This window comes from Montipora foliosa, chromosome 4, assembly GCF_036669935.1.
Source record: "Montipora foliosa isolate CH-2021 chromosome 4, ASM3666993v2, whole genome shotgun sequence".
In the NCBI taxonomy this organism is placed as follows: Eukaryota; Metazoa; Cnidaria; class Anthozoa; order Scleractinia; family Acroporidae; genus Montipora; species Montipora foliosa.
The window spans coordinates 42,857,526-42,879,233 of NC_090872.1; the positions used below are offsets into that span (position 1 = coordinate 42,857,526).

The window sequence follows — 21,708 nt, forward strand, 5'->3', positions numbered from 1 at the left end:
CGTTGAGCAACTGGCCAGATATCTTTTTGATCTTTGAAGATCGCAAACGGTAAGAGAATTTTATGTTTGTTCTTCTTACGCATACTAGAACGAATTTTCCATCGAATTCGAGAGTCCATTTTCACTGTTACATAAGGCTAGAGCAACCTTTCGCCTTGAAATGTGGCATTTCAAAGCTCACTGAGGTGGACTGTGCCGTGAATTGTATTTGAGATCGCCACGTAGCCATGTAGCTGAACTGAGGGATAAAGAGCGATTGTTCGTTTACCCTAATTTCATCTTAAGTTTGTTTATTATCAGTTGTAATGGAGTGAACCTTATTACAAGTTTGTCCCTCTGATCTCGGGAATTTTGGAATTCAGTTTTTGGTTTTCTTTCTTATGTTTTCTGATCCGGGTCGGTTCGAGTTGATCCGACGTGGACTGGCGGTCCGAGTAAGTTGATCCGGTCCGACTTTTGTATCTGCCTCTGCAAAAGGCCAAAGAGGGCTCTTTTCATGCAATGTCACGTTTTATAAACGTTTTCGTTTATGACTTCGCGGATCTGCCACACTGATTGCCGGTTTATTGTTCCGAGCGCTCTGGATATGATCTTTCGCTGATTTCTGACTTAACCGTACAATTAAAAGAAAAATGCACTGAAGCAACATCTCCGGGCCATTTGGGGCAGCGTAAGCAATGTTTTCAAGGTTTTGGTTACGTTAGGAAATTAAGATCGTTATTCTACTTTTTTGGCCCTATTCGCAATATTTTCACAAAGATTCTGTCATCACCAACGCTCAAATGCGGATGGTCTGTCGCGTCTTCACAAAGTTCCGCATGAAGAATGTTTTCAAAAACGCTGCCGACAAAAGGCAAAAACTGGACAAACTATTGAAGAGTTTTTTTGTCAATAATCTGTTGTAGAGGGATATTTCTTGAGGAGGTAATCACATGCCAAGAATGCACAGTATATTAAATCTTTACGCAAAATGTAACGATGTTGACGATGGTTGGTAATCGCATGCCAAGAATGCATGCATAGTCAATTAATCTCTTTCGCCAGAAGTAACAATGAGAAGGTAAATAACATGCCAAGAATGCCAGTCAGCCATGGTCGTATATGGTCAGACAATCACCGCAAAAGTTTCACACCAGAACTGTTGCAAAGTTTCACAGCAAAAGCCCAAACGTTTGCGGTGATTGTCTTATCACATACGACCATGGCTTTTGCTGTGAAACTTTGCACCAGTTCTGGTGTGAAACTTTTGCGGTGATTGTCTGACGACACACGACTATGGCATTTCCTGTGAAACTTTGCACCAGTTCTGGTGTGAAACTTTTGCGGTGATTGTCTGACCACATACGACCATGGCTTTTGCTGTGAAACTTTGCACCAGTTGTGGTGTGAAACTTTTGCGGTGATTGTCTGACGACACACGACTATGGCATTTCCTGTGAAACTTTGCACCAGTTCTGGTGTGGAACTTTTGCGGTGATTGTCTGGCCACATGCGACCATAGCTTTTGCTGTGAAACTTTGCACCAGTTCTGGTGTGAAACTTTTGCGGTGATTGTCTGATCACATACGACCATGGCTTTTGCTGTGAAACTTTGCACCAGTTGTGGTGTGAAACTTTTGCGGTGATTGTCTGACGACACACGACCATGGCATTTCCTGTGAAACTTTGCACCAGTTCTGGTGTGAAACTTTTGCGGTGATTGTCTGATCACATACGACCATGGCTTTTGCTGTGAAACTTTGCACCAGTTCTGGTGTGAAACTTTTGCGGTGATTGTCTGACGACACACGACCATGGCATTTCCTGTGAAACTTTGCACCAGTTCTGGTGTGAAACTTTTGCGGTGATTGTCTGACCACATACGACCATGGCTTTTGCTGTGAAACTTTGCACCAGTTGTGGTGTGAAACTTTTGCGGTGATTGTCTGACGACACACGACTATGGCATTTCCTGTGAAACTTTGCACCAGTTCTGGTGTGAAACTTTTGCGGTAATTGTCTGACCACATACGACCATGGCTTTTGCTGTGAAACTTTGCACCAGTTCTGGTGTGAAACTTTTGCGGTGATTGTCTGATCACATACGACCATGGCTTTTGCTGTGAAACTTTGCACCAGTTGTGGTGTGAAACTTTTGCGGTGATTGTCTGACGACACACGACCATGGCATTTCCTGTGAAACTTTGCACCAGTTCTGGTGTGAAACTTTTGCGGTGATTGTCTGATCACATACGACCATGGCTTTTGCTGTGAAACTTTGCACCAGTTCTGGTGTGAAACTTTTGCGGTGATTGTCTGACGACACACGACCATGGCATTTCCTGTGAAACTTTGCACCAGTTCTGGTGTGAAACTTTTGCGGTGATTGTCTGACCACATACGACCATGGCTTTTGCTGTGAAACTTTGCACCAGTTGTGGTGTGAAACTTTTGCGGTGATTGTCTGACGACACACGACTATGGCATTTCCTGTGAAACTTTGCACCAGTTCTGGTGTGAAACTTTTGCGGTAATTGTCTGACCACATACGACCATGGCTTTTGCTGTGAAACTTTGCACCAGTTGTGGTGTGAAACTTTTGCGGTGATTGTCTGACGACACACGACTATGGCATTTCCTGTGAAACTTTGCACCAGTTCTGGTGTAAAACTTTTGCGGTAATTGTCTGACCACATACGACCATGGCTTTTGCTGTGAAACTTTGCACCAGTTCTGGTGTGAAACTTTTGCGGTGATTGTCTGACGACACACGACTATGGCATTTCCTGTGAAACTTTGCACCAGTTCTGGTGTGAAACTTTTGCGGTGATTGTCCGATCACATACGACCATGGCATTTGCTGTGAAATTTTGCACCAGTGCTGGTGTGAAACTTTTGCGGTGATTGTCTGACGACACACGACTATGGCATTTCCTGTGAAACTTTGCACCAGTTCTGGTGTGAGACTTTTGCGGTGATTGTCCGATCACATACGACCATGGCATTTGCTGTGAAATTTTGCACCAGTTCTGGTGTAAAACTTTTGCGGTGATTGTCCGACTACACACGACCATGGCTTTTGCTGTGAAACTTTGCACCAGTTCTGGTGTGAAACTTTTGCGGTGATTGTCCGACTACACACGACCATGGCTTTTGCTGTGAAACTTTGCACTAGTTCTGGTGTGAAACTTTTGCGGTGATTGTCTGACCATATACGACCATGGCTTACTGGCATTCTTGACATGTTATTACCTTCTCATTGTTACTTCTCGCGAAAGAGATTAATTGACTGTGCATTCTTGTCATGCGATTACCACCCCATCGTCAGCATCGTTACATTTCGCGAATAGGTTTAATTGACTGTGCATTCTTGGGGTGTGATTACCTCCTCATCGTTACTTTTCGCCGCTAAAAAGATTAATTGACTGTGCATTCTTGGCATGCGATTGCCGCCCCATCGTCAGCATCGTTACGTTTCACGAAAAGGACTATTAAATTTTTGGCATGTGATTACCACCTCATCGTCAGCATCGTTATGTTTCCCGAAAAGGAGGGAATGGTTTCCATTTGATTGCAACAGCAAGATTAATTTTCGCGCGAACGTCCTTAAATGCCGAGTTGTTATAGTGCAACACCATTGGACTAAGAAACTATACTAACATTTTGACTTTGTGTTCATTGCGTTGTTATTTGTTTACGTGTCATCTTGATCGCCCTGCAACTACTTCCCAAGTTTACATTTTAGCGTGGACCTCTTTTTCGAGAAACTGTAAGTACAGATTATTATTATTATTATTATTATTATTATTATTATTATTTATTTTTTTTGTTATTATTATTATTAATGTTACTAATATTTATTACTATCAATTTTCATTTATCATATAATTATTTATTACTATTGATGATATGAAACCTTGCTGGCTGGCTCATAACGTACGCCACCGCTCGCTGGCAAACGTTATGCGCTGGCTAGCAATATGTGTCATTTCGCATTTTAAAATATGCTGCCTGGTTAAAAGTCGTCTCACACGATGGCTGGCTGGGAGTTTTATATCCTGAATTCTTCCTTGCGGGCAGTGAAGAGCGGGTATTTTTTTCCCAGGAACGTTAAATATTAACGAAGACTAACGTAGAAACATTGTAATAGTTGCTGCAACATCATATGACCAATTTTGTCAAAAATGGTCGTTGGGTACTCCTGTCCAAAGGCACCTACACAATCAAATGTACTTGTCACATAAAATTGACGCATAAAAATTGGTCGTGTAGACGGGGCTTTACTTTTTTATCCAAACTAAGTAATTTAAATTCACTTTAATTTTTTCTTAACATTGTGAATAGTTTCTGTCTGTCAACTCGATTTGCCTCACAGCTATTTGGATAGTCCAAACTTCAGGCCACATTTAGTAATTAAGTCTTTCTGTGATATGTATTTATTCAGTATTAGAGATTCTCACTTAGTTACAAATTGCAAATTGTCTAAAGACGTTGAACAATAAATTTGAGATCAAGTCTAATATTGTATCTTAAGTTTGTTTAGTAACCATTTAATTGAGATGGTTATCATTTGGGATATCTGTTGTGGTTTAACTTGATTTTTGGTTTAAATTTTCTCAAACCGGTTTATTTCTTTCAAACCAGTTTGTTTTCTTCAAACCAGTTAAAGTATTGAACTGGGGTGCAGGGATGGCGCAGTGTTGAGAGCACTCGCTTCTCACCAATGTGGTTTAGAAGTGCCTTTGAATGATTAGCTTCAAACAGAAAGTGTGGATCATGGTAGTGCATTTAGGCCTAAGGACTGCGTCAGTTTGAGTTTAGGGTTGTCAATATGAAATTGGTATTTAGGCCTAGTAAGTGGATTTTTGACTGGTTAACTAAGTAATGCGGTTTGGGAAACAGACACCGTCCACTAAAGTAACCAAGTGTATAGATTCATTTTATGTTTCAAATTTAATCTGAAAACAAGTAATAAAGATGCAGTCAAAACAGTGTTGTTACTTCATTTATTTGCAAACTGAACAAATGCTACTGACAAATATTGTTAGCTTGCTGACAAGCAGCTGTGAACGAAATTTCTTTGCAATAATGGAGTGTCACATTCCTCGAAGTGCAAGCATATAATCTTAATGCTTCCTTGTGGAGTAACTATTTTAGCATAGCCTTTCCTAGACTCTTTCCTAATCTCCATTATTTTGCGCAACAGCATATTCGGGTGTACAGGACTCGTTTTGTCTACCCTGTCCATTTTGATTGCAGCCATGTCACCGATCTTGTAACTGCCTTCCTTGACTGTCTGGTTTGTTTTACCATTTCTTCATTGTATCTTCTGGCGTTTGGCTGCTCTTTCAACAGTTTCACACAGATCATTGTCTTAAGTGTTTTTACCAGAGGCTGGCTCAGTGGCTTCCCCTTGACATTTAATGTCTTCATCAGTGTTCTGGAGGTTCTCACGATGTGCCGTTATTCCGAAAACTGCTTCGTATGGTGTTGTATTTATTGCCCTGTGGAGACTGATGTTCATAGTATATGAAGCCTGCATTGTGTACTCGCACCATCTTTCAATGTTCTTGTTACTTGACTCCATAATTATTGACCTCATATTTTCTTTCCATGTTTTGTTGCTTCTTTCCACCAGACCTTGTGTGGTTGGAGTTCTTGCCGCTCCATGGGACAGCTTGATTTGATTTTCGTCGCAAAATAATTTAAGTTTTGCATTGCAAAATTCACCTCCATTGTCTATAAGAATTTTTCTCTGGTATCCATAGGAAAAGCAGTAATTCTTTACAGCATCGAGAACTTCATCTGCTGATTTTGCATGTAGGGGATGTGAATTGACGAACTTTTGTATGATGATCGATGAGATTAATCACCCACTTGTGCGGATTTCGACATGTGCACGGTAAATTACATTTACTTTTATAGGCTTGTGGATGAATGGAACAGTTTGCCTCTTGAGGTCCGTTCGGCATGCAATGTTGACAAGTTTAAGGCTAGTGTTATTACATTTGTAACAAAATTGTAAATATTATTACATTTTTTTTATTGATTTTATTGTAATTTTTGTAATATTTATGAGGTGATTTGTTTTTATATGGGGTCACGCAACTCTTTTACAAATTATCCTTATGACCTTTTTTTTTTCTCTTTTATTACTATTTTTTTTGTTGTTGTTGTTGTAAATATGCCATTAAATTGTAATAAATAAAGAAATACCGAAAGTCCATCAAGTCAATCTCCAGCATTGACAAGAATGACGGTGCTTGTAATGGATTGGTTACCTCTTTGATTCTACTGGTAATTGGTTTGTGTTCTGCATGCAGTCGACATAAGCTCACAACGAGGTTAATAACCCTTTGGCTAACTTCAGCAAAGTTCTGTTTCACCCAGTATTCTGTCTTCTGACGCCCTCTATGTGAAACTCTGTTGTGTGCAAACAAGAGATCTTCATGAAGCTGACTCTTAGAAAAACCCACCTTGTTGTCACAAGTAATGATTTGGTTGTTCGAATTCACCGTCCACTTTTTGCGCTTGATGGTCTGTACCTCTGATTTTGTCATGATGTTCTCGATTTCATCGCTCATGGAGTAATTTCAGATTTGCTTGTCTTTTGCTGTTCTTTAAGGCTGTCCAGCGCAGAAAGAAATTCCATTTTGTCTAAACAATTTGTAGTGGAATTGTCACAGTTTGAAGCCATAGTTCGTAGGAGATTGTAATGAAAAGTAAGCACTGTTCACTTTTTAAGAATATTCTGACACGACTCCTGGGATTTCAGGACAAATAAGCCATTGTCGAAATATCAAATATTCAGCTTGATAGTGAGGCAGTGAGGACAAAGACAACAGAAACACGTTGGTATGCAAATGACTACGAATGTTATCCGAGGGAAGAGTGGGACGCAATAACAATTATTCGTATCAACAATTATGGATGGGATTTCTAACCAAATCACGGTGGCTCAGTGGAGAAAGAAAGCTCTGGGATAGTAATCGGACTATACATCAAGGGCAGTGGTTCGAACTCTGGCAGAAAGGTAAGACTTGCTGGAAATGAAAAATTGTAAGTAGGATTTGTAGACAGGGGGTGGCAGTAGTAGTACTTGGGGTATGGTTAACGTACACATGAATGGAAATTGAAGTGAGTATAATCGGAAAGGAAGGGAAAGGTGAAAGGGAGGTGGAAAAGATCAATTTACCTGTGATGTTTTGTTTTCATACCCCCCCCCCCCCCCAAAAGACCATGCCCCTATTTTTAAACCACACCCCAAAAGATAAAAATCCCTTTTCAGACAGTTAATAAATAATCTGGTTTAAAATTATATTCCTGGTTTGAAAAAAACAAACTGGTCAGAAAAAAATGAGCTGGTTTAAAAAAAAATTCAACCGAGAGCAAAATTAAACCACAACATATCCATCTTCTGATAACTAAGCCCACAAATGATATCCGGTTTTGGTCTTAAAAGAAACCTGAATTCCCAAAGGATGTCTAGGACGGGGTTTGCCTAAAATCTAGAATCTGGAATCCGGAATAAGAAATCCGGAATGAAAAATCCGGTATCCGATATAAGAACATCAACCAAAGGCTTACATTAATTTGCGAAACGAAACGAAATACAGAAAAATCCTAAACATTCATTAAAGATAACCTCAGTCCTAAACAAAAGTTCTTAGGCCTAATGCTAGAAACGGTTTGTGTAGGCCTAATTAGGCCTAAGATTAGCTTTAATGAATGTTTAGGATTGTTTCTGTATCATTTCGTTTCGCAAATTAGTTTAAGCCAAGCAACTTTGGTTCATGTACTTATATTGGATCCGGATTCCGGATTCAACATTTTAGGAAAACCCATTGGGACGTCACTTGTTCTGCAATGGGTGGATGCTTGACGCACTTCCTCTGGGACTACTCAAATGAGTTTACATGAAGTATTTTTAGCCTTCAGAGGCTTCGCCCAGTCTGTCACTCCATCTTTGAAGTACTACTATTGTAGCTCTGTGGCGTTTGTTGGTAAGAATCTAGGATATCTACAGTATTTATCTTAATCTCCTCGTTAAATAATTTATTCTTCTCGTGGAGAAAGCCCATTTTTTGCCGGTAAATTGCCCTTGACTAAAACTCACGCCATACATCTTTACTTCAATAATCTATCCGCATATTCAGCATTTTCGATCTTGTGCTGAAGATGCTGAGATTTTTGACAAGTGAACAATCTTTAACTCCTGCTTTGCTTACAGATTTTTTTGTTAACCTTAAGTCTTCTGTGTGTACCGGAGAGTATGTTACTATGCACAAGGCTTTAAAAATTAGCTAACTGTTTTGAGATTATCTGATATGGACCAAATAAATTTGGAGCAGTAAATGGTCATCCGTTAAAACCTTAGTTCATTCGTACTGAATGCCCGCCTGAGTGATTGATTGAGCGTTAATATGTGAGGATTCATGGGCGCGATTTCTTGTAAATACATGAACAACGGAAACATTTTTACTTATGTGAACTTGACAATACAGTATGATTTGGCCTCCTAGTGTAGCCAAAATATTGAATGCCAAATCCTAAGACAAAATAACATCTGTATGATAATTATTGTTTTAACATTGCAGTAGTAAGCTGGCCATTGTAAAAGATAATTTATCATAAACTGCAGGCAAAAATGTAGAAAATGTAAGTTGTTAACAAATATATTTTGAAAGCTGAAGCTGAAACTGAAAGTGAAAGGGTCTTGCAAAATTAAGGCAAAATTTGGAATCTCATTTGGTGGAAAAGGTGTGTTGGTCTGTAGCTTTGTTGATTCTTAGTACAGTGTATTTTGTTCACACAAAACTTTTATAGGTGGGCTGTCACATTGTTGTCAGCATTTTGTCTGTTTTCAAGATTAATTGGGTGACCTCCAATGCATGGTTATAGGAAAAGAGTTAAAGCAAAATATTGTGTTGCTTTGCTAGATTGGACTGGTAGACTTTTATACGGTGTGTATCTTTGATACATCTGGTGTATTTAAAAATAATTTTAGTTACCTGTAATTATTTTCATGACCCTTTTCTCAACAAATTATTGTTTTCAGAATAAGGTTTTGTATTGAAAGGTTCATTGTACATTATTGTTAGCAGCCGTAGAGAAAATGTTTCCTAAAGAAACAGTAACTAAAACCTTTCCTTGATTGGCTATTTTGAAATAAAGTTAAGAATATTAATGTCAGTAAATTCAGTCCACAAAGCTAGGTGATGAATGTAAGCCTGAAGAGAATGAAAGTACACAAACAGAGATTAAGAAATGATGGGAATATACTCAGTGAAATCTCTTCTGAAATAGGAAGAAACTTTGTAATCATGATAGGATTGTGAGTTATCATGCAAGTTTAAACATAAAGACACACTATAAAAGGCATGGTGCCTTGGGCACATGCAAATGGTGCAACCGAGCTCTGTGATAATTTGTGCTATAAAAAGCCCCTTATGGCAGTTTGTCTGTAATATGTCATAAAATGTTACCCGTTGTTCTTGTTTTAATCCCCAGTCCTTTTTTCCTGCGCTAGAAGCTGTGTTGCTCTTAGTTGATCATCATCGTGGATAATTAATCAGTTGTGCTTGAATGAACTTGAACGAAAGCGGTGCATGCAGCGACCCCTTTTATAGTGCGTCTTCGTGTTTAAGTTACCCTCTTATTTGAACTGCAAGAGATGTTATACATCTATGTATCTTGTTGGTCCCAGGTCTGTAGCTTAGTTAAATTTGATATCCATTAATATCTGGGCAGCCTTTTAAAATTTAATTAACAGATATATCAGTTGATGTATATGTAGGCATGTTCGTGCAATAAGGAAGAGATGAGTTTGGCTTCATTGCGTGACTGATGACATCATCTCTCTTATTTGGTTAAGCTGAGATTAAGAAGACAGGGATCAGTTGTGGATGTTTCACTTGTAATGCAAATGCATTACAAATAAGCAAAGTTACTCTCTTTCTGTAATTTTAAGGTACAAAATGGCAAGACTGTTTTATTTCTTGTACAGTGATTATGGTACACATACAGGTACGTGTACATGAACATGTACATGTACATGTATGCTCCTGTACTAATTTATAGTAGAAACGAAGGCCAATTTTTCTGGATGTTAGTACTTGTTAACTGCTATTTTCATTTTTTTTATAGGCAATTTCGTAAATCATGGACACCACTACAATGTGTGTATGGAATATTGTTGTTGTATTTTTTTCATCATTGCCCTGTACAATATATTGCCAGTATCCTGAATTAAAACTTGGTGGTGACCTTGTAAATATGGATATTGACAACATCACTAATGACATTTTTATTGGAGGGGACAATATTCTGCTGAAATTATCACCACATCTAGAGGAAATCAAAAGACTCCCAACTGGACCAATGTTAGATTATATTGATTGTCCAGGTGAGGGTGACTGTGAAGGCCGTAATGTGACCAACAATAACAAGGCATTACTATTACATCATCATAACAGCACAAAACGTTTGCTCTTGACATGTGGAAGCGTCAAGCATGGTGTATGCCAGATGAGAAATGTTGATACATTATTAAATGAATCAAGGAGCAAGGAGTTTGTTGTCTCAAATGCTCCTCAGCCTGCCGTAGTGTTAATAACTCCATGGGATGAGCCAGCTAAGCAGAAGCGTGCTCTGTATGTTGGAACATCATGGGATCAAAGATACGATGGTCAAAAATTGAGATTATTAGAAGGACACTCTGTTTCCACTCGGAACATTGATGGTAATGATATCTTCAAAGTCTCTGAAATCAATAATATTGAAGGATCAAGTTCTCTAGTGTTTAAAAACGGTAATCTTCATTACCTGGTAAAATTTATCTATGGATTCTCATCTGGTGACTTCAACTACTTTGTGACAGTGCAAGAAACAACTGAATCATTTAACCTTGGACAAGACGTTTTGAAAACATTCATCATTCGTATTTGCCAGCAAGATATTCATTATAAGACATATATCGAGCTGCCAGTGGAATGCCATTTAAGTGGAAAGAAATATAACAGAGCAAAGTCAGGGTATCTAACAAAACGTGGTGATTTGTATTCTAAGTCCTCCAGACTTCAAGCATCTGACGATGTGCTCATAGTGACATTTTCTGAGGGCACTGCTCAAACCTCGGCTATATGTTTGTATCCAGTTAAAGAACTTAATGAGGCAATGGCATCAGAACAACAGAAATGTGTTAATGGCACATATCAAGGATTGACCTTAGGACTGCCTTGGACACTTGGTGGGGACGAAAAATGTGAAAAAGAGGTAAGCACACTTTACCCATGTCTACGAGTGTTTTGTTAAAATAATGATTATTAGTATCAATTTTTTCTTCATGCAGGGTTCTTGCTACGTATGTGCACAGGAGGTAAAAAACAAAAAAATAGCAGGTAACTTTGTTACCTGCTCCTCTCGCCGGGGGTGTGGGGGCCATGGAGGCCCCCGGTGAGGGTGCAGGGTGCAAAGTCCCCAGGAGCTCCTGGGTTTTCAGTGATTCAAACTGTCTTTTGACATGTCTCATGCCACCCTTGAGCCAATGAAGTATTGTTATAGTCTAAGTCATCAATTTTATTTATTAAATCAGTTATACATGTAGTAATAGTACTCTTTTCATAAAAATAATGTTCTAATCAATCTAGATCAATAATTTGCTAATGCCAATAAACAAACTTAAATTATTCAGTTTAATTAGTTATTTCATATGATCATTTCTTTTTTAATTTTCAAATCAAGTTACTATATTCCAACAGCATTCCAGTCTGAGAGTCTTATTCCTAAATACCTAATTGTCAAAGAAAATGTATCTCATGCGACTGTCTATAGAACGGTTATGCCCCCAGCCCTCCAGTTATTTTACATTTCAGAAGATTCTTCCTGAATCAACAACACTCTTAAATTCCTGTTTTATCTGGAAGAATATGCCTCTCATTAGTCATAGTCAGATGCATCGTTGGAGTCACTGTCAACATTGGAGTCATCATCTTGGCATAAATTACGGCAAGACTTTTAAGAACATCTTCTGATACTGCAGCCTTTGCTGTTGGTTCTTTGCTGATTGAAGTGGTATCCTCTGCCTCATCATCAGAATTGCTGACAGACTACAACATCTTCCTGGTCACCAGTTTGTACCCGTAGAAAAAAAAAAAAAGAAAAATGCCCATTAATTAACAAATGAATTCAGTTCCAAGTAAAAACCTTCGACAGTTACAATGTACATGTACATGTAGCTTGATGCCAGTTGTAGCAAGTCATTTCTTCTATGCTAGTAAGAAAAACTTCTTGCAAGTTAAGGAATTTTTAGTTTACCTGTGCATCAGAAGTTGTTACATCTGTAACATGCATAGGAGTGGAACTTTGCACTTTCGGTAACTTCCTTTGTGGGACCTGAGTCCATCGTTTGACTGCTCTGTCAATGATCTGGCTTTCTTCCTTGGAGGAAACAGCAGGTCTGTTGATGGACACATGCATTAACGCTTCAAGAAGGTCATTTTTCATTCGGCTTCGTAGTCTTGTCCTCACCCTTTTAAATGTGCTTGAGCACTCCTCCCTGCGGCCAATCATTTGAAACTGGCATTGTTGTGCACACTTCAGCAATTCTGTAGAGCATGGGATAGACTTGGGAGTATGTTTCCTTCATAGTAACGAGGCGGTGCAGCACCCATTCAGTGGGAGTTGTCGTTATCGTTGCTGCCTCTAACTCATCTTTAGACTTCCACTCTACCAGCTCAAATTTGAAGTTGTTCCACTCAGCCTGAAGCTTCTCCTTATCAGTTTGTGCTGCATAGTAATGAGCTCCCAGAATTTCAACTTCACTTGATCCCTAACCTCTAAAGCTAGCATCCTCTGAGGGTGGCACAACCAATGGATCGAAAACAGAGAAGCTTGAAACGACAGGCAATGCCGCTTGGAACCTGTTGTCGATGTTCTGCTTTAGGGACTGGACATACTTGATGAGCAAGTTACTTCCCTGTACTGGTAAGGAGTTGGATTTCCACCACACAGGAAGAGCCTACCATCTTTTGCAAGGTCTGCTTGCATCTGTAATCACAGTTTGGGCTTCCACAATTCTATCTAAAGCACTCTGAGTTGCCTTTATGGCAGGTGTAATTCGTGCAAAATTGATAGTTCCCTTCTGGAAAGTCTTGCTAAGGGTAGTAAGAACAAGGAGAACTTGATTTAGAACATAAATGGCTCCAATAAATTTGGGGGTTCTCATCTTTGATAACAAGCCTGCAGCAACGGCATCTGCCTCAGAAAAATGCTGTAGTGTCTGCATGAGGGGCACAAAGTCAAGATAGATTCCCTCAACTGAGCGATCTAGGGATAACCATCTGGTTCTGCATGATTTTCGCACTTTTCTTAGCACCTTCTCCTTCGCTGAACCTGTGATTTGTGTGATAGATTTGTGTGCCAGTTGAATCTTCAAGTACTTTGAGCTCTTCTTCGGTGAATTTTCGAAGAATTTCCACAATTGTCGGAGAATGGTTTCCACCACCGAAATATAACTTGCTTCATCATTTGCATCAATGCACTACAGTGCCAGCCTACATGTATGGCAAACGCAGTGGAATGAAAGCATCTTGTTGTTTAGAGATCTGAGCTTTGCGGCTAACCCATTCCTCTTTCCTGTCATGACAGAAGCCCCATCAGTTGATATACTCATCATGTTCTGTAGCTGAAGTTTACTGCCATCGAGTTGTTTTGTCAGAACTTTTAGGAGCACATCTGCTGTAGCACCATCTGCCTCTGGGTCATTCAGGAAATCCTCAGTAAAGAGAAATTTAACTTCCTGTCGTGAAGTTGAGGGATCGACGTACAGTACTGTGCAAAAGAAACGAGAGCGAATTTTGACGAAATTTGTGCTTTGTTCTCATCGAAATTTGTCGAAAATTCATGGAAGATTCGCTGGAAATTTTGCACATTGGACATGCGCAATTTCATGGAAGTCGGCGAAATTTCATAAGATAGAACGAAATTTCGCTCAGGGCTTCGAAAAGTCGGTCGAAGGGAACGAAATATCAGCGAAATTTCGCAAAAATGGAGGACGCGAATATCAGTGAAAATTCGTGCTCACTGGAACGAAACAGCGGTGAAATTCCGCAAAACTGCTACACTGGGAGTGATTTTTGGACAAAGCGTTCCAATACAAGAGAAAATATACTGAAGAACTCGGTCCTACATTGAGTTGCTACTGTAGATCTTTGTTACTTTGTCAATTAATTTTCATTTCCCGCGAAAACATAAATATTACACGCAATAATAAAAATAACATACCGTATCCAATCAGCCACTGATCCTGGTGACCCAAATTCCCATGTGTATGTTCGTGACAAGCTTAATTAATGCCCTGGCCTGGGCAAAGGAACCAAGAGTAGTTTTGCGTAATTCCTTGGCACATTCAAAACTTGTTGAAATGCCCTTCTTTTGCTAAATCCTCCAAATGCACTGTAAAAGATTAATAAAAACCTTCGTCCATCTGTAAAAAACCACGCATCAAACCCAGGCTCTCTCTGTCCTCAGATGAAAAGAATCTGTGACTCGATAAAGGCCTTTGCTGCTTCATTCAACTTCCTTGGCCGTCCTGATCTCGCAAGATTCTCTGTAGATCCAGTAAGCATCATCTTTCCAACAATTCTAGCAACACTTGGATAACTTGCTGATAACCTTTTAGTCTTCAATTCCTTGAATATCGCTACAGGATGAAGACCTTGTCCAAGAAGAAATTGAATTTGCTTTCGAGTATAAGTCGTCACTTTTGGCATGATTGCTCATGAAAGAATAATAATCTCACATGAAAGTAGTTTTTATGTGCATGAATAAGTACCAGTTCCAATTGTTATTATAATTAGAAAAACATATGCTAATTTGAAATCAAATCTTCAGCCGAGTGGTACATGTCTTTAATTGCAAGATCATAATAAGCAAGTCGAGCATCCTTGACGTCTGCTTCGATCAAGCGAGCAATCGAAGAGGCCTTAGCAACTGTAACCAACGAAAAACCTTGCTTTTGTGCTAAGTGCAGAATTATAAACAAGTCAAAATATCACCCCTTCAAAGGCAAAGTGGTAAGTTTTGTTCTCCGTTCTATCGGTTTGCTCGAATTTTAATAAATTAATGAAGGCTATTTGTAGTAGCAAAAAATTGTGTACCGTAGAACTAAAACAGTCTTCAGTCTTTGTAGTCCTCACCCTTTAGTTGCTGACAGCCGGAAATAAGTTTGCATTGGCTATCGGAAGTTGTGTGGTTTGTTGTTATCACTGGCATTTCATGTGAAGGAAACTTGTGATTCGACATTGCTGATGCTCAACTACACTGCATAAAAACGCTTTGGCGGGAATTATGTACATGCTTTTTTTCTGGCATATGGATTGTTTGGTTATGCACATTTTGGGTTAGGTTTAACCGTCCTCACAAGATCAAGGTTTCCGAAATACAAATGCGAAGCTGGTGAGTTTAATTTATTTAAAAGATCCACTTAAGAACGGTGCCTACTATTGTTATTGCGCATATGTTCTGCGCATCTCCAGATACTCGGATTTCCTATTGCCGATGCTTACTAATACAGGGATATTTTTGCGCGGTTTAAAACTATCCGGAAAAAGTAGATCTTAGTAAGTACTCTTGGTATTCAAAAAGAAAATTGGGGGTAACCATGCATTTTTGAGAGATAATTAGGTTTCAATTTGAGAAAGAACGCCATACATTGCTTTGTATTTTAAAGCTTTTTACAAATATTATTCATGAATTATCTTTGAAAAATGCGTGGTTACCCCCAGTTTTCTTTTTGGATTTCAACAACTGTTGTTAAGATCTACATTTCCTGCATAATCACACACCGGGGCAAAAATATCTTTAATTAGTAGGCACCGTCCTTAAATAGAACAACTGTCTGAAATACTTTAAAATTTAGACGATTCTGCATGTTTATCACAAATTTAAACCAAACAGCAATTTAGAACACTTTCCTGTGACCGTGTCTTGGAATAAATTTATGATTTGCTTTTAAAGATAAGTGTGTTTTGCTTGCTTGTAAAAAAATTATTGGTAACAGCAAAAGTGACAAAAGTGAGCCGTACCGAAACTAGCCTAAGTGCATACAGTTTGCCAAATGCCGATAGAAAAATCATGTCATGAAACTGTGAAGTCCAAAACCTTAGCGACTAATTTTGCCCCGCCAAATGAAATGTTGCACGCAATTTTGCTCCGCCAAATGAAATGTCACACGAAATTTCACTCCCCGGCACGAAATGTTGCCGAAATCTCGCTTCCCCAGACGAAATTTCGAACGAAATGCCATGCGAAATTTCGCGCATCTGCACGAAATTGCAATAATATCGGAACTATAGTTGCTTTGACCTTTCATCGAAATTTCGCCGAAAACTCGCCTCCTTCGAAATATTGCACAACTTCGTCAAATTTCATCGAAATTCGTCAAAGTTCTCATTACTTTTGCACAGTACTGTACATTTGCCTGACAATAGCAACCATTAATTATGATAGACAATACCAAAACAATATCGTGCACTGTTAGAACTACATATTATGCAAGGACAACTTGAATCTCCAGGAAGGCAACACACAGCTCAGTTGACATTTGATATGGAATAAATCGCTGTGTTACGTCACTACCACACGTAAGCAATGTGTCTTTATTTTTTCTAAAGAGGACAGGAGTGTCTTCTTTCTGACAAATGATTAAGTAATAGGCCGGCAGCCAGGTTTTTAACCTCAGAAAAGGATCTGTTTCGTCGTACGAACGTGTGAGGACCTGTGAGCCAAAGGGCCTCTGCTGGTATGACTTCTGGGTGACCCCTTAAATGGTCTTAATGACCCCTCAACTTGAAAAAAATTGTCTGGAACGGTGCATGTACCACAAGCAACCCAGTGTACCCTCACGGAGGGTCTAGTTTTCTTTTTCTATGCTACTTTTCTTCAACAAATTTAATACTAGGAACTACTTTGAAATAGTACTAAGCTTTAACTACAACAGGGAAAATACAAGTGCTCAACACTCAGGATTCAGAAGACACTGCATGGGCTATAGCGAGTTCAAGTCTTAACTTTATGTTCATATTGATCGCTGTCGCATGCCAGTGGCTGCCAAATTAATTTAATACACAGCAAAAAGAAAGTACATGTAGGTTATGCTATTTCATTGATTTTCACTCACCACTGCTTTTCTGGCGCTTTGGTTCAAAAGCAAATTCCGAAAGACCTTTCTGTCGTTTTCCACACGTGGATGCCATGTTGCAAACGTTTAATAATGGGTAATGGGGGGTTTTCCCTGGCTGTGGGAGGAATGGAAAGGAAAAATGGTGGACATCGTTTCGAGGGATGAGTCGGCAAAAACAAGCTGGATTGCTTTAACAAATGGTATATTTTCGAAGTGATAACATGTGCCAGATATCTTCACAGCATTGGTTGGAAGGGGAAAGCTGGATAGCACAAGTGTTACTAATATTTTAAAAAATACAACCACACTTTTGAATTTTCCGAACATGTTTCGATGTTTCAAACATCATCTTCAGCCATAGTGAGTGTAACATTAAAATTTTTACGAGATAATTTGTATATATGTATATAACTATCAATACAATGATTCTTTCTGGATTAAATGTTCGTTACAAGTAGGTAAAATTTAAACGAACCAACAATATTATAGAGAACACAACTGACATAACGGTAAAAGTTTAAAAGTGTAATGCTAAACTGACATGATCAACTTATTTGTTGAGTTCGGGTTTCAACTGCTCAATATGGAAGCTCTCCTTGATTTTGAGTGGATAGAAAGAAGTACCATTATCAATAATTTTGAAGCAAGAAACATCACAATCATTGTGACAATTTTTAGAAAAACTAAGATGGAAAAGTTATTCACCTAGCACTTGGAAAAGTTATTCACGACCTAGCACGAAAGTACAATGGATCGTTGGTTATTTCTAATCTTCGAAAGCTTGAAAAGCTAACGACTCAGTCGAGAAAAGGTTAACTTGATGTTCGGTTTCTCAAAAACTGCCAAGCATTTGGTGTGTACCCGAAATTCATCACCTTTGACTTGCCCAAAGTAAGCAATTTTGATGCAGTGAATATTCGAAAACGGCTTTTAAGAACCTCTATCCAGAAGAGAGCTAAAGAGAAAAGGAACCTTGACAAGGATTTGGACAGACAATGGCAAAAGCTCGAAGGAGTTCTGAGTAGCATTGACTTACTCATCCTCAAGAAAGTCACAAAAAGAAAGGTCGAACGCAAGGTCTCTCAGTTCATCAAGACGCATGACAAGAAGTTAAAAGCCCTCACTAAAAACACTTTTGTTCCTTTCACTCACAATGACACAGTTGTCAATATCTCGTCTTATAAGCTGTGTGACGAAGAACTTGATATTTTGAAATTTGGTCTTACATTTGCCATAAAACCTCTGCATGTAAGCAAGAGTCAAGTATTCACGACATTTGAACTTCTCCATGATGACCTCAAGAGGCATCTTTCGGATAAGACCAAAGCCAATGAAGTCCGGAATGAGATACAGCATCTAGCCACCCGTTATGTCAACTCTTTTAAGCCTTCAATGAATGACTTAAAGAAACATAAAATACTGAAAAGACTGAAACATAACAAGGACATCATCATCCTGAGACCAGATAAGGGGAACGGAGTCGTAGTTCTTGAGTTGAGTGACAATTGTAAATTTAAAAAATTGGAATCTGATCTCACTCTATGCAGGGAAGGTCAGTTACAGCAGTTTTTACGTAAACTTAAGAAAAACGGCTTCTTAGATTGTAACATCTATCGTGAAATTTATCCTACTGGTTCCCAACCAGCTAGGTTATAAGTATGGTCTACCTAAATTGCATAAAGTCAAAGATCCCAAAACTATCACACCTCCTTTCAGACCCATTGTGTCATCTGTAGGCACTTACAGTTACAACTTAGCTAAGTATCTTTGTTCTTTGCTCAAACCTCACATATCTTCAGAGTTTTGTACAACAGATACGTTCTCTTTTGTCCAAGAGATTCAACAGTTTGATTTCAGCGACAAGTTTCTAGTTTCCTATGATGTCACTAGCCTTTTTACAAATATCCCTTTATCTGAGACGATTGATTTAGCTGTCAACGCCATAATTGATGGTAACATGAATCCTGACCTAAAACTAAGTAAAGTTCATCTTAAACAACTCTTCCATTTTGCTACTAGCCACACTCATTTTTATTCAATGGTTGCTTTACGATCAAATAGATGGAGTGGCAATGGGTTCACCTTTAGCCCCTGTATTAGCCAATTTCTTCATGGGTCATTATGAAAGTCTTTGGTTGGAAAAATACACCGGTTCCCAAGTATTATATTATCGCAGATGCGTAGATGACATTACGTGTACATGTATTTGTTGTTTTCAAAATTCTCATGATGCAGATATGTTTTTTCAATACCTTAACAAATGCCATCCCAACATTAAGTTTACAATGGAAACAAACAGATGGCAAATTGCCTTTTTTAGATGTATTATTATCCAAGCAGAGATCAAGTAACAATGAATGTTCTTGTATCACTTCTGTTTTTCAAAAAAAGACTTACACTGGTCTACTTACAAAATTAATTATTTCACTTTTACTCCCTTTCAGTACAAATTAGGGTTACTTAAAACTCTCATCGACAGGGCGTATAAAATTAACAACACTACTCAGGGTTTTCAAAACGATATCAATACTCTAACTACTATTTTGAAACGTAATACATGTATGTTTCCCAGTTGGCTAATTGACAAGTCCGTTCAAGGTTATCTTAGAAATGTTACTACAAAAGAAGCCCCTAAACATGATGTATCCAACTGCTATTTTTACAAACTACCTTACATCGGTTTCTATTCATCTTATACCAGAAAGAAAATTTCATCTATTATCAACAAGTATTGCAAGGATTTAAATGTTAAAGTAATTTTCTCTCTTGTGCAACATTTTTAGTGCGAAGGATTTCAATCCGGATTTTCTCAAATCACTTGTTGTATACAAATTTACTTGTGCGGGCTGTGGTGCTCGCTACATTGGTGAAACCAACAGGCATTTCTACACACGTGTAAATGAGCACCTTTTCCGGGATAAAAATTATCATATTTTCAAGCATCTTAGTTTTTCTAAAAATTGTCACGATAATTGTGATGTTTCTTGCCTCAAAATTATTGATAATGCTACCTCATTCTATCAACTCAAAATCAAGGAGAGCTTTCAAATTGCCACACTTCGCATTATTGTGGAGCAATCGTTGGAATGGGACTCATCTCTCTACATCAACTTTATTGACTATGAAAAGGCCTTTGACCGTGTGGACAGACACACTGTGGAAACTTCTGAAGCACTATGGTATCCCCGAAAAGATTATTACAATCATTCAGCAATCTTATGAGGGAATGACATGCAGAGTGGTGCACAGGGGCCAGCCTTCAGATTGCTTCAATGTCATGACTGGTGTTCGACAAGGATGCCTGCTATCACCTTTCATGTTTCTTCTTGTTATGGACTGGATATTGAGGACCACCACCAAGGGAGCAATGAATGGAATTCAGTGGACCATTTGGTCACAACTGGTGGACTTAGACTTGTTCGATGATCTGGCCCTTTCTTTCACATAACCATGAACAGATGCAAAGCAGGACCACTGGACTGAGAAAATTCGCAATGAGGAGCTTTGGCAGTGTGGGGAACAACAACTGCTAAGCGAACAGATCTTGAGGAGGAAATGGGGCTGGATTGGTCACACTTTGTGGAAAGCACCAAACAACATCACCTGGCAAGCTCTGAGGTGGAATCCCCAAGGAAAGAGGAAGTGGGACAGGGGACGCCCCGGAAACAGTTAGCCACGGGACTGATGCGGAACTGAAGCTGATAGGATACAACTAGAAAGAAGCCGAATGAAAAGCCCAAGTTCGAGTTCACTGGCGAGGGGATGTTGATGGCCTATGCTCCACCTGGAGCGATGGGCCTAAGTAAGTAAGCAAAGGTATTCTCTGTCACGGTGAAGTGAGATGTGCGTTTTGTTGTGTTGGTGCTGTGAAAAACATTTGCATATTCATTCTTTATGTTGGGGAGCTTGGTGTGATAACAATGCTTTGCAACCATTGTTTCCTTGTGGCACAACAACGCAATTAAATCGGCTGTGGCATTCAGTTGCTTTTGTCTTTGCCTCGGTTACAGTTCTCGTCCAGCCTAGGTGATTTCGCGGTAAACACTGTCGGCAAAGACGAGGTATTGTACCATGTGCAAATGCACTCATAGTTTAGAGTGGTACTGTGTAATTCATCATAAACTTCAGAAACAAATTTGTTTCCATTTGCGATGACAGACAAGTGATAATTTTAATACACACAGACTTTATTTGCATAAATTGTGAAGTTTAAGGGTGCATTTCTTTGAGATGATCCGAAAAAGATCATTAATCCAAGACCTTTTGGATCATGGTGCATCAAAATTTCTTTCCCAGAGTGGATTTATCGGTTCCTTTGATGCACCGTGATTCAAGTGATCTTGGATCAGTGATCCTTTTTTGGATCATCGCAAAGGAACACACCCTAAGTATTGCTGTATGTCAGATCATCCCAGACATATCTTTCCTTTGAAAATTGTATTGCAAGTTATAGTTTAGGTAGTGTATGGTAATAGTCAGGAAAGTAGAACCATATTATTGATACATGTATATTGATGTTAATGATAACCCATATCATTTGCTGCAGA

The 21,708-nt window shown here is 38.9% G+C and overlaps 1 protein-coding gene across 1 annotated transcript in view; it reads left to right on the forward strand.

Annotated features, from left to right (window-relative positions):
- The first annotated feature begins 7,916 nt into the window (after positions 1-7,916).
- LOC138001363 (plexin-A4-like) overlaps positions 7,917-21,708 on the forward strand; it is a 101,405-nt gene continuing 87,613 nt past the window's right edge. Inside the window, exons 1-2 of the mRNA XM_068848008.1 lie at positions 7,917-7,982; positions 10,126-11,253. Coding sequence (XP_068704109.1) covers positions 10,141-11,253 — 1,113 coding nt within the window. The 5' untranslated portion in view covers positions 7,917-7,982; positions 10,126-10,140. The remainder of the gene's footprint in view (positions 7,983-10,125; positions 11,254-21,708) is intronic.